At 41.7% G+C, this 13214-nt stretch overlaps 1 protein-coding gene across 2 annotated transcripts in view; it reads left to right on the top strand.

Annotated features, from left to right (window-relative positions):
* LOC115160513 (carnitine O-palmitoyltransferase 1, liver isoform) overlaps positions 1 to 8698 on the top strand; it is a 44484-nt gene extending 35786 nt beyond the window's left edge. For both annotated transcript variants that reach the window (XM_029710691.1, XM_029710685.1), the window contains exons 10-19: positions 684 to 879; positions 1134 to 1322; positions 1573 to 1678; positions 3637 to 3753; positions 4082 to 4246; positions 4527 to 4655; positions 4808 to 4963; positions 5588 to 5701; positions 5960 to 6052; positions 6248 to 8698. In XM_029710691.1, coding sequence (XP_029566551.1) covers positions 684 to 879; positions 1134 to 1322; positions 1573 to 1678; positions 3637 to 3753; positions 4082 to 4246; positions 4527 to 4655; positions 4808 to 4963; positions 5588 to 5701; positions 5960 to 6052; positions 6248 to 6367 — 1385 coding nt within the window. In that variant the 3' untranslated portion in view covers positions 6368 to 8698. The remainder of the gene's footprint in view (positions 1 to 683; positions 880 to 1133; positions 1323 to 1572; positions 1679 to 3636; positions 3754 to 4081; positions 4247 to 4526; positions 4656 to 4807; positions 4964 to 5587; positions 5702 to 5959; positions 6053 to 6247) is intronic.
* The last annotated feature ends 4516 nt before the right edge of the window (positions 8699 to 13214 follow it).

The raw sequence follows: 13214 nt of genomic DNA, 5'->3' as shown, positions 1-13214 counted from the left end.
TTATTTCATAGTTTTGATGTCTTCACTATTATTCTACAATGTAGAAAATAGTAAAAAATAAATAAAAACCCTTGAATGAGTAGGTGTTCAAAACGTTTGACTGGTACTGTAATTTAAAGCTGATTTTAGGGACTTTAATTCCTGGTGGGAATTATTTGCTACTTGACGGTTTGGTACCGCTTAATTTCCCTTCGCCAAATACACACTCTCAAACCAAATCAGTTTATTGATTTGAGCTGAAACTACTTTAAGAACCTGCAGATGTAAGCGCCCACCAATGACCAGCATTTGAGACCTGTACCATTGCTTTGTCATGGCTATAAAATATTGACATGTCCCCTACTCTGGCACTTTTGTTTCCCACGTCTTCAATCACATTTTCCAGCCAGCAAAAACACTGTGGGCAAGTGGAGCTTTTGACATTGGCATTACTGATATCCATATAGGTCCTGTATTATTGTTACATGATGGTAATGTTGAAAACTCTTGTCTGCAGCTGGTTTCTAGTCAGTCACTCTCCTTCCTCTGTAGGCTGTCAGTCTCCCTCCCTTTCTGCACCTTCTGCCCCTGTCCATCTGCTCCAAGTCATCTGTACCATAATTAACTCTCTCTCTTCCCTCCCACTTTCTGTCTCTCTCCCCTCTCTCCCTTTTCTCTCTCTCTCTCCCTCTTCCTGTGTGTAGACACAGTGCAGCACTGGCAGGACAGTGACTATGTGGCGGTGTACCACCGGGGGCGCTACTTCCGCCTGAGGATGTACTCGTCTAGCCGGCCGCTGTCACCACGCGAGATCGAGTCGCAGCTCCAGAGGATCCTGGATGACCCGTCGCCCCCCTCCCTGGGAGAGGAGAAGCTCGGAGCCCTGACGGCTGGAGACAGGTGAGTCATAGATGTTTTGGTAAAATATACAGTCATCTGATTGATAGCAGGGGCTCAAAACATCCCCAATGGAAAATATCTGGGTTGTGTTCAGTAAGGGTACACCGTAACAAAACCGGAAAATGAAAAATCTGTGTTCTGGTAGTACCTCTCCGTTTCACTCCGTCTGGAAACGTTTTCCATCTACTGAACATGACCCAGGTCTGTGTGCCTGGCTGTACCTGTCCTCCTAAGCAATACATTTTGTTTCTCAGAATTCCCTGGGCCAAGGCCAGGAAGGAATACTTCAGCTTGGGCGTGAACAAGCGGTCACTTGACTGCATCGAGAAAGCAGCGTTCTTTGTGACCTTGGACGATGACGAGCAAGGCATGATGGGAGAAGACCCAGCTGCTAGTCTGGACCGTTACGCCAAGTCCCTGCTCCACGGGAAGTGTTACGACAGGTAAGTCATCCAGACTAATGGTTGTCACGACATTACGACATAGTTACCTTAAAAAAAAAATAAAGCTTATTTCCAACCATAGAGATGGATAGAGGGCACACTTGCCACAAAGCCTGTTTCATTCATTCTTTTCTTTTAATACTCAATGAAATAAGGTCTATCCTCCTCAATCACTCCCATGGTTCTACCCTTGTCGGAGGTAGCGCCGGTTATCAAAGTTGTGCACACTGTCGTTTTCTCTTTTCACCAGGTGGTTTGACAAGTCTTTCTCCGTTGTGATCTATAAAAACGGGAAGATCGGTCTGAACGCTGAGCACTCATGGGCCGATGCACCGGTGGTAGCACACTTATGGGAGGTATGACATAACATTCAGTGCCTTTGGAAAGTATTCAGACCCCTTTGTCTTTTTCCACATTTTGTTACGTTATAGCCTTATTCTAAAATTGATTCAATAGTTTTTTTCCCCTCCGCAATGTACACAAAATACCCCATAATGACAAAGCAAAAACGGGTTTTTAGAAAATGTTGTCAATTTATTACACATAAAAAACTTAAATATCACATTTACATAAGTATTCAGACCCTTTACTCAGTACTTTGTTGAAGCACCTTTTGGCAGCGATTACAGCCTTGAGTCTTCTTGGGTGTGACTCTACAAGCTTGTCATACCTGTATTTGGGGAGTTTCTCCCATTCTTCTCTGCAGATCCTCTCAAGCTCTGTCAGGTTGGATGGGGAGCGTCGCTGCACAGCTATTTTCAAGTCTCTCCAGAGATGTTCGATCGGTTTCAAGTCTGGGCTCTGGCTGGGCCACTCAAGGACATTCAGAGACTTGTCCTGAAGCCACTCCTGCGTTGTCTTGGCTGTGTGCTTAGGGTCATTGTCCTGTTGGAAGGTGAACCTTTGCCCCAGTCTAAGGTCCTGATCGCTCTGGAGCAGATTTTCATCAAGGATCTCTCTGTACTTTGCTCCGTTCATCTTTGCCTCGATCCTGATTAGTCTCCCAGTCCCTGCCGCTGAAAAACATCCTCACAGCATGATGATGCCACCACCATGCTTCACCGTAGGGATGGTGCCAGGTTTCCTCCAAACGTGACGCTGGGCATTCAGGCCAAAGAGTTCAATATTGGTTTCATCAGACAGGGGAATCTTCTTTCTCATGGTCTGAGAGTCTTTTGGCGCCTTTTGGCAAACTCCAAGCGGGCTGTCATGTGCCTTTTACTGAAGAGTGGCTTCCATCTTGCCACTCTACCATAAAGGCCTGATTGGTGGAGTGCTGGTTGTCCTCCTGGAAGTTTCTCCCATCTCCACAGAGGAACTCTGGAGCTCTGTCAGAGTGACCATCGGATTCTTGGTCACCTCCCTGACCAAGGCCCTTCTCCCCCGATTGCTCAGTTTGGCTGGGCGGCCAGCTCTAGGAGGCGTCTTAGTGATTCCGAACTTCTTCCATTTAAGAATGATGTTCTTGGGACCTTCAATGCTGCAGAAATGTTTTGGTACCCTTCCCCAGATCTGTGCCTCGACACAATCCTGACTCGGAGCTCTACAGACATTTCCTTCGACCTCATGGCTTGGTTGTTGCTCTGACATGCACTGTCAACTGTGGGACCTTATATAGACAGGTGTGTGCCTTTCCAAATCATAACCAATCAATTGAATTTACAACAGGTGGACTCCAATTAACTTGTTGAAACATCTCAAGGATGATCAATGGAAACAGATGCACCTGAGGCCAATTTCGAGTCTCATAGCAAAGGGTCTGAATACTTATGTAAATAAGGTATGCTTTTTTAATACATTTGCAAAAAAATGTAGCATGTTTTTGTTTTGTCATTATTGGATATTGTGTGTACATTGCTCAGGAAAAACTTTATTTAATCCATTTCAGAATAAGGCTGTAATATAACAACGTTGAAAAAGTTAAGGGGTCTGAATACTTTCCGATGGCACTGTATAACTATAAATATATGAATATATAGAAAAACTAGCAGACCTTAGGGCAAGAGTTTTTTTATTTTTTATGTATAAATATGTTCCAAATGTATGTACAATGTATATGCCAGGGGTACTCAACTCTTACTCTACGAGGTCCAGAGCCTGCTGGTTTTCTGTTTTACCTGGTAATTAATTGCGCACACCTGGTGTCCCAGGTCTAAATCAGTCCCTGATTAGAGGGAAACAATTAAAAAAAATAGGTGGAACTGGCTTTGAGGTCCAGAGTTGATTTTAAGGGATATATATATATATAAATAACCTGTACTGAGTGAATAAGTGAATTCATACATTTTTCTCAGCCAATTGTCTCTGTTTTCAGTATGTGTTGGCCACAGACAGTTTCCAGCTGGGGTACAATGAAGAGGGCCATTGTAAGGGAGAGGTGGATGCCTCTCTACCCCGACCTCAGAGACTGAGCTGGGACATCACCCCAGAGGTGAACCATCCATCCTTCCATCCATTTATTTATCTATTATTTGAATTATCCATTCTCTTCTTTTAATTATCCATTCACCTCATTTGAACATCTCTCCTTGGCTATAGGAATATTTTTTGGACATTGTAATACCCATATTCTTAATCGTTCATTTCATAACGTGTCATGCATGCATAATACGTATGTGTAATTACAATGACAACACAAATGATCTTCCCCATCAATGTATATACATGTACATCTCAATGGCCATGCGCTAAACTCTTCTTTTGACACCCGGTGGTCTTATGATCCAGTGTTGCCTTTTCCCCTCCTCTCTCTGTCCCAGTGTCAGGAGCAGATTTCCCAGTCTCTGGCGGTGGCCCAGGCCCTGGCCGACGATGTGGACTTCCACGTCTTCTCCTTCCGGGACTTTGGCAAGGGCAGGATCAAGAAGTGCCGCATCAGTCCTGACGCCTACATCCAGCTGGCCCTTCAGCTGGCCTACTACAGGGTGAGGGGACAGCTCAAAGTGGACACGAACATTTATACACCTACACACATACTTGTATACTTTCTTTGTGGGTGGGGGGGTTGACCCATACGCTATGTCGCTTAGTACGGCTTCAATGTTACAACAATCGGTCGATCAAATTTTATGTTGGCTGATGTAAACCAAAGTAAATGAGCACAAAACAAAACCCCCCAAAATGTCAGGATCATTGCTCAAACATTATCAATTCTGTTGCCTCCTTACAATCTCTCACCTCATCCTTCTCCCCCACCCCTCTCAGGACAGGGGCATGTTCTGTCTGACCTACGAGGCCTCCATGACCCGTCTGTTTAGGGAGGGCCGGACCGAGACTGTGCGTTCCTGCTCCAATGAAAGCTGTGCCTTCATCAAAGCCCTGGAGGGAGGAGAGGTAGGGAGCATGGGATCTTACTCGGTATACTTTCTCATAAAACGTACTCATTACTCTCCCTCATCTCTCTCGCTCTTTACCCTTTTTTTCTTTCTGTCCCTCTCGCTCTCCCCCTAACGCGCTCGCTCTCTCCCCCCTCTAATGTCCACCAGGGGGTAGAGGTGTGCAGGAGACTTCTCCGCCAAGCCTCAGAGAAGCACCAGAACCTGTACAAACATGCCATGACCGGCGCCGGCATCGACAGGCACCTCTTCTGTCTCTACGTGGTCTCCAAATACCTTGGCGTGGACTCTCCCTTCCTGAAAGAGGTGTGGTTTTTTTTGCGTGTTGCTTTTCTGTAATAAAATGTTGATTCCATACGACTGACTCATGGCTCTGTTCTTCTTTTAAGCAGTTCAGTCTTACACAAATAAATAATAATTCTATCCATTATTTATATAAGAAGCTAGTCTTTTTTTAAATAAATAGTTCCGGGGAACACTGGTATATATTTTAATCAGAGAAAAATCTGCGCTGACATATTAATTTGGTAGTAGTCAGAAACACCTTTTGTGCAACCGCCTTCGTTAGAACAACGTTGTATTATGTACAGTATTATAAACCGGGTAGTGTGGTTCCTGGATGCTGATAGGCTTAAACAGCATTTCAGCAGTGTGTATAACAGACAATATACCACAGGTATGACCCAAAAATACTTGTTACCTGTTATATCTATGTTGGAAACCAACCAGTTTATGAAAGCAATAAGGCACCTCAGGGTTTGCGTTGTGCATAAGAACAGCCCTTAGCCGTGGTATATGGCCAATATAATGCCAATAATGCCTCCTCAGGCCTTATTACTTAATTATAACATCAGCCATGTTGGATCATCTCTGTGGTGACGTGTCTAGCTTAGTGGAGTAACAACACTGTCCCTGCCTGTGTTGTTCCAGGTGCTGTCCGAGCCATGGCATCTCTCCACCAGTCAGACTCCTGTCCAGCAGGTGGAGCTGTTTGACATGGTCAACCACCCAGAGTACATCTCCTGTGGCGGAGGCTTTGGCCCGGTCAGTACCTCTCGGTCTCTATCTTCATCTCCAAACACCTTTAATTGCATAACTTGGTGGAATAACAGAATGCTTACAACACGAGCATATCATCTCAACTTGGAGAAAGATTGTATTCCGTGCAGAAGCATCCATGCGCAAGATATCATGTTATAGCGTATGCAAACCTACTCCATGGTAATAGACCGGTATACTGTAGCTGTGTTGGGCTGCAAAGCTGTGCTTCAAGAGAGCGAAGTATGTACTTGTCTTTCCTAGGTGGCAGACGATGGTTACGGGGTGTCCTACATCATCATGGGAGAGAACATGATGAACTTTCACATCTCCTGCAAGCACTCCTGCCCACAGACTGTGAGTACCACTGATCGGTCCACAGGGAGGTTCTTCGCACCACATGTCCACACCTAAACAATGCCCTCGTTTATTCATTTCCTAAGCTAATTGAGGATATTTGTTTTGAGTTTGATTAACGCGATACATATTTTGGCTAAGCAAACAATTCTTGGGACGAGTCTTTCTCTTGCTCATTTATTCTGTCTCCCTTAGAGTTCCCACAAGTATGGAGGTCAGATCCGGCAGGCCCTGCTGGACATGCTTCAGCTGCTCTGCCCAGACCAAAGAGAACCCTCTAGAACAGACCAGAGCCAGACCAAGAAGGACCTGTAGATCTGGAGAGGAGAGTCAGAACCAACGGTGGAGAGGGTGAAAGGGGGGTAGAGGGAAAACAAGAGAAGGTGGTTGTGATCATTTGATGGTGACTGTCGGAAGAACGTTGGGATGATGTCATTGAGCGTTATAGGGTGAGACTGACGTTTTAGTGTGTGTTTGTGGTTTAAGGTGGATGGGTTAGGTGATTGAAGGATCAGTATCTATTAAAAAACTAATGCCATAACTTTTTTTTTTGAACATGAATTTATAAAATAGTGAAGGAGGGATATGGATATATAGTTAAATCCTTAAACCTTTTTATTTGTATTTGCGACTATATGATTTCTGGTCTAACTTTACAATAAGTGTCCCTAATAGTATAGTACTTACAAAAATAGTGTAATAAATTACTGTAGGTACACATGGTTAGTGACGTTCTCAATTTAAAGTATTTACAAATATCTCAAATAATTTGCATGAGGTTTAGCCACAATTTATTTGAGTTTGTGTAATTACAAATATTACGATTTTTAAACAACTGCAAACAGGCCTGACTTTTGGAAGTACTCTGTAACAATACAGAGTACATAGGCCTGCACTGTAATACCATTGTACCTGCTTATGTAACTACCATAGGTAGTCATTAGAGACTCTTATTGTAAAGTGGGACCTAACTTCTAAAGCATTATTAATGTTTTACTTGAATGCAGTGCCCGAACCTTGACCATTACTTTGGAACACAAATTAGAACCACATTGACCAAATTATAAGGCTCTATGTTTTGCGCAATCATGTGTCATAGCAAGATTTGAACCTGTATTTTAAGCCTTATCCAGAAATGAGAATTGCACCAAAAATGAAAGCTATTGTCTGAGGATGGTGCTGGATCATCTGACATAAAAAGAAAAAGTGACAGTTTGATGCTTTAAATAAAAGGCAAAAAATCCAAGCATGTCACGTTTTTGCAAAACACAGGGCCCTACAAATAACCTCTCATGACGTGACTATGGTCTATTGTAAAAAATTATAATACAAAAAAAAATTCAGCATTCTAAGTTGAGGTAACTTTTCGTGAAGTGTATCTCACTAAGATGTGCAATGTATCATTTCAATTGCAGTATTCTGTTTCCTAGTACACAGTGCAAAGTTCACTTGGGATTTCAAAGTGAAGTGTTTTATTTTCCGCTCCAATTGGTTCAAAAGGCACAACAATGCAAATAAAATGGCATTTGTTTTATACAATTTTACTCATCCATGTTGATGGTAGAGGTTTTCTCCTCAGGTTACAAAATGTCAATATGTAAAAAAGGGTGGAAATGCAAGTCCTGCAGCGCTACAGGACTGGCGCTATTAACGCACAGCACAGTTTAATTGGCATCATCATGGCAAATATTGTTTTTAGTGCTACTTTCCTTCTCGGTACAGTCTTTGGGCTGTGAAGCAACTGCTCGTAGAAAATTCAACAATTTGAACGAAACAAACAAACTCTGTGGACCCGGAAACACCAGGGTTTCCTAGCTAAATCTTCTTCATATTTAACTCTGGTTTGCAGAGTAACACATGATTGTACTATGGTGTATGTTGCTAGATCGTTACTGCACTGTCCAGCAGGCTTTTTACTTCTACACGGTGGTGAAATGACCTGGTTTATTCTGCTCTCTTCACCCAATGACTCAAACCCTTTATAAAGCCATTTATAAAGCAATAAGTCCACTTCGACCCCTGTTATCTTTCTTTTAACAGTAGGAATTCTCATCCTCTAAGAAATAAAACTAGTTTCGTTAAGAGTATCCATTTGAATGATACGGTCCATGCAATGTCAGATTTGTTTGGCAGCCCCTAATGTTGTTTTTATATATTCAAATATTTGACCGTTTACTCTCCATGACTAGGGAGGGTGTATTACAGTAGCTGTGCTCTTTTCTGAATTCACCAAGTCATTTCACTACCAAATGTAAACCTCTACTGGGTAATGACGCTTTTTCTTTGTACATTTAAGTTATGTTTCAGCAAGCCGATAATATTTTTTTTAAATTTGCGTTAGTGCGTCTTTTTCTCATTCTGTCCATCGGCCTGATTTAAATAGAATGATTCAACGGCCAGTACATTTTACCAGTGGCACAATTTGTGTACAAAATTGTATTTTTTTTGCATTCATAATGTATGTGTATGTACATATACATGTATGTACTCGTTTTCCTTGTCTTTGCTGGTTCTTTTCTCACTCCAGATCAACCACTGAACAGCTGAGCGTGTCACAATATTCTTAAGCATTTTTTTTTTCTTAAATGTAATGGAAAAACAAAAACGTATGAATTTTCTATTTTATTAAAAAGAGATTCAGTCACATTTTTTGTCAGTTTCTGTCACAGTTATGCATGTGTTCCTTCCTCTTCCTATTTGGTTATGATTAATATTTCATTGGTGTTCATCACTGCTGTATATAACTATATATAATGGTTGGATCCTAACTTGAGATCTTGCGCAAATCTCCTATTAACATTGATGGATTTGTGTTAAAAATCTAACCACATTTCTATTTTCCATGTAAATGGAACGTTATAGAAGCCTCCAGACACTTTTTGTGATTTCAGTTGCTTTTGAGAAACCTACCCCACCACCAATACACTTCCTAGACAATGGGAAACGAGAAAGCACGCACAAGGAAAAGTACAATCTCTTTCCTCTCCACGGGAGTCTTAGTGGGGGAAGGAGCTATACCACTTTCTCTTTACCTATTGGCAACACAAACGAGTAAACCGTCATGCTATCAGTGGGCTATTATCCGACATACTTGTGACTTATTCGTTTGCTTGCTGAAAGCAAAAACACTACTGTAGGTAGTTGGGTTTATATTTAAGTCTTTGGTTTGACACCGCTGCACTACAGGGATAAAACTAATAACCCTCCTATAGTTCCAAAATTGGTTCTAAGTAGCACCAAAAAGGTTCCTACTTAGAACCCTCTTGTGACAGGTCTACATAAAACCTGAATCGGAGCCCCAGTCTTACACGTGGTGCAGTTGACTCCAGCGTCCTCGTCGTGGCCACAGTTGGGCTTTCCACCAGCTTGAGTGAGGGCAGTTTGTGAGATATACCTCACTTGCCTTGCAAAACCACGTTGTCTAGAAGGATCAGGGTCGAAGTAGGCCTGAGTCTTGGTCGAGAGGGTGGATCAACAGCCCAGCTGCCTACCCACCACCTGGTGGTGAAGGTCCCAGATGTCATTTTGACGGTGTTGGAGGTGGCACTGCATCGGATTATGGCATTGTCCGCTTTAGGTATAATGCCGGGAGCCGCTTGTGGATTTGACAGCTCTAATGCAGTTTAACCTCCCACACCGTCAAAGCATCAGCTATGTGGATCTGATTTGAACCGGGCCCTAAGGTATTGTGAGAAGGGTGTAGGGTGCAATAATGCTTAAACCTGAATTCCCACTTTGCATGTTGAAATATACAGACACTGTAAGCAATGAGAAAAAGCTCTGAGGTATGCCTCAAATAGAAATGTAAGTTCAAAGAATGACCACGTTTGACTAGATAAATTTGTGCAAGTTTGTCCATGTCTTTCTCATTGTTACTCCTATATCTCACCAAGTGGAGCCACCACTTACAGTTGAAGTCAAAGTTTACATGCACCTTAGCCAAATACATTTAAACTCAGTTTTTCACAATTCTTGACATTTAATCCAAGTAAAAGTTCCCTGTCTTAGGTCAGTTAGGATCACCACTTTATTTTAAGAATGTGATATGTCAGGATAATAGTAGAGTGATTTATTTCAGCTTTTATTTCTTTCATCACATTCCCAGTGGGTCAGAAGTTTACATACACTCAATTAGTATTTGGTAGCATTGGGCTAGGGGGCAATGTTCGGAATTTCAGATAAATGACGTGCCCAAAGTAAACAGCCTGTTACTCAGGCCCAGAGGCTAGGATATGCACATAATTGGTAGCATTGGATAGAAAACACTCTGAAGTTTCTAAAACTGTAGAGAAAAATCTGAGTATAACAGAACTGATATGGCAGGCGAAAACCCGTGGAAAATCCATCCCGCAATTCTTTTTGGAGGTCACAGTCCATTTCAGCGCTTGTCTATAGGATATACAAATAAATAGCTTCCAGATTGCAGTTCCTATGGCTTCCACTAGATGTCAACAGTCTTTAGAAAGGGTTTCAGGCTTGTTTTCTGAAAAATGAATTAGTAGTTGTAGTTTTTCAAGGTGGCTCTCATTTTGACTAGTCTTGTGGCGCGTGTGGATGAGGGCGCACACCTCGTTATTTATCTCTGGTATTGAACATACTACATTCCGTCTTAAATTTGATAGTTTATTTACATATTAGGGTACCTGAGGATTGATTAGAAATGTTGTTTGACTTGTTTGGACAAAGTTTATTGGTTACTTTTCGGATTCCTTTGTCTGCTTGTTGAACGGGTGGATTACTGAATCAAACGTGCCAACTAAACTGACTTTTTGGGATATAAAGAAGGACTTATCAAACAAAACGACCATTAGTTGTGTAGCTGGGACCCTTGGGATTGCAAACAGAGGAAGATCTTCAAAGGTAAGTGATTTATTTTATTGCTATTTCAGATTTTTGTGACGCCTCTGCTGGTTTGGAAAATGTCTAATGTTTTGTATGCGGGGCGCTGTCCTCAGATAATCGCATGGTATGCTTTCGCCGTAAAGCCTTTTTGAAATCATCTGACAACGCGGTTGGATTAACAAGAAGTTAAGCTTTTAAATGATGTAGAACACTTGTATGTTCATGAATGTTTAATATTACAATTTTGTCATTTGAATTTGGCGCGCTCCAGCTTCACCGGATCTTGTTGATTTTGATCCCGGTAACGGGATCCATGCACTAAAAGGTTTAACTTGGGTCAAACGTTCCGGGTAGCCTTCCACAAGCTTCCCACAATAAAATTGGGTGAATTTTGGCCTATTCCTGGTGTAACTGATAACTGAGTCAGGTTTGTAGGCCTCCTTGCTCGCACACACCTTTTCAGTTCTGCCCACAAATGTTCTATAGGATTGAGGTCAGGGCTTTGTGATGGCCACTCTAATACCTTGACTTTGTTGTCATTAAGCCATTTTGCCACAACTTTGGAAGTATGCTTGGGGTCATTGTCCATTTGGAAGACCCATTTGCGACCAAGCTTTAACTTCCTGACTGATGTCTTGAGATGTTGCTTCAATATATCCACATAATTTTCTTTCCTCATGATGCTATCTATTTTGTGAAGTGGACCAGTCCCTCCTGCAGCAAAGCACCCCCACAACATGATGCTGCCACCCCCATGCTTCACAGTTGGGATGGTGTTCTTCAGGTTGCAAGCCTCCCCTTTTTCCTCCAAACATAACGAGGGTCATTATGGCCAAACAGTTCTATTTTTGTTTCATCAGACCAGAGGACATTTCTCCAAAAAGTACGATCTTTGTCCCCATGTGCAGTTGCAAACCGGTCTGGCTTTTTTATGGCGGTTTTGGAGCTGTGGCTTCTTCTTTGCTGAGCGGCCTTTCAGGTTATGTCGATATAGGACTCGTTTTACTGTGGATATAGATACTTTTGTACCTGTTTCCTCAAGCATCTTCACAAGGTCCTTTGCTGTTGTTCTGGGATTATTTGCACTTTTCGCACCAAAGTACGTTCATCTCTAGGAGACAGAACGCGTCTCCTTCCTGAGAGGTATGATGGCTGCGTGGTCCCATGGTGTCTATACTTGCGTACTATTGTTTGTACAGATGAACGTGGTACCTTCAGGCGTTTAGAAATTGCTCCCAAGGATGAACCAGACTTGTGGATGTCTACAAAAAAAAATTCTGAGGTCTTAGCTGATTTCTTTTGATTTTCCCATGATGTCAAGCAAAGAGGCACTGAGTTTGAAGGTAGGCCTTGAAATACATCCACAGGTACACCTCCAATTATGTCAATTAGCCTATCAGAAGCTTCTAAAGCCATGACGTCATTTTCCAAGCTGTTTAAAGGCACAGTCAACTTAGTGTATGTAAACGTTTGACCCACTGGAATTGTAATACAGTGAATTATAAGGGAAATAATCTGTCTCTAAACAATTGTTGGAAAAATTACTTGTCACGCACAAAGTAGATGTCCTAACCCACTTGCCAAAACTATAGTTTGTTAACAAGAAATTTGTGGAGTGGTTGAAAAACAAGTTTTAATGACTCCAACCTAAGTGTATGTAAACTTCCGACTTCAACTGTATACCCATATTTCAAGTAATTATTTTAAAAAATGTAACCTTTATTTAACTAGGCAAGTCAGTTAAGAACAAATTCTTATTTACAATGACGGTCTGGGAACAGTGGGTTAACTGCCTTGTTCAGGGGCAGAACGACAGATTTTTACCTTGTCAGCTCGGGGATTCGATCCACCAACCTTTCAGTTACTGGCCCAGTGCTCTAATCTCTAGGCTACCTGCCTCCCTTAAAGTAAGGCTCCATGCTAAATAAAGTTATTCATTATAGGCTAAATTATAGATAAAAACAGTCCTGTGTCCTTTAAACATTGTATTTAAATTATTGAACTGTATATCACACATTTACAATAAAACTTGTTTTTTCTGTATTAAAGCAAAAATTATCTTATGGTTATATAAAGAAATTCAATAGGAAGCATTATCGTTCAATATCAAGCATTATAGCAGTTACTATAGGTAATACAAAAACATTTTCATCAATGAATATAGTGCATAGTACCTTAATATTAGGAAGGTGTTCTTAATGGTTTGTAAACTGTATATTTGCCTATGTGTATTTAAAGTTCTGACCTCTTCCTCCTCTTTTTCGGACTCTCTCCCTTCACCTTGTGGAAAATTTCTTCATCAGGCTGCACTTTCCAACTC

The sequence above is a fragment of the Salmo trutta genome, chromosome 2 (genome assembly GCF_901001165.1).
Source record: "Salmo trutta chromosome 2, fSalTru1.1, whole genome shotgun sequence".
NCBI lineage: Eukaryota > Metazoa > Chordata > Actinopteri > Salmoniformes > Salmonidae > Salmo > Salmo trutta.
The sequence above is the reverse complement of the archived record's forward strand: the minus strand, read 5'-3'. Positions and strand labels throughout refer to the sequence as shown.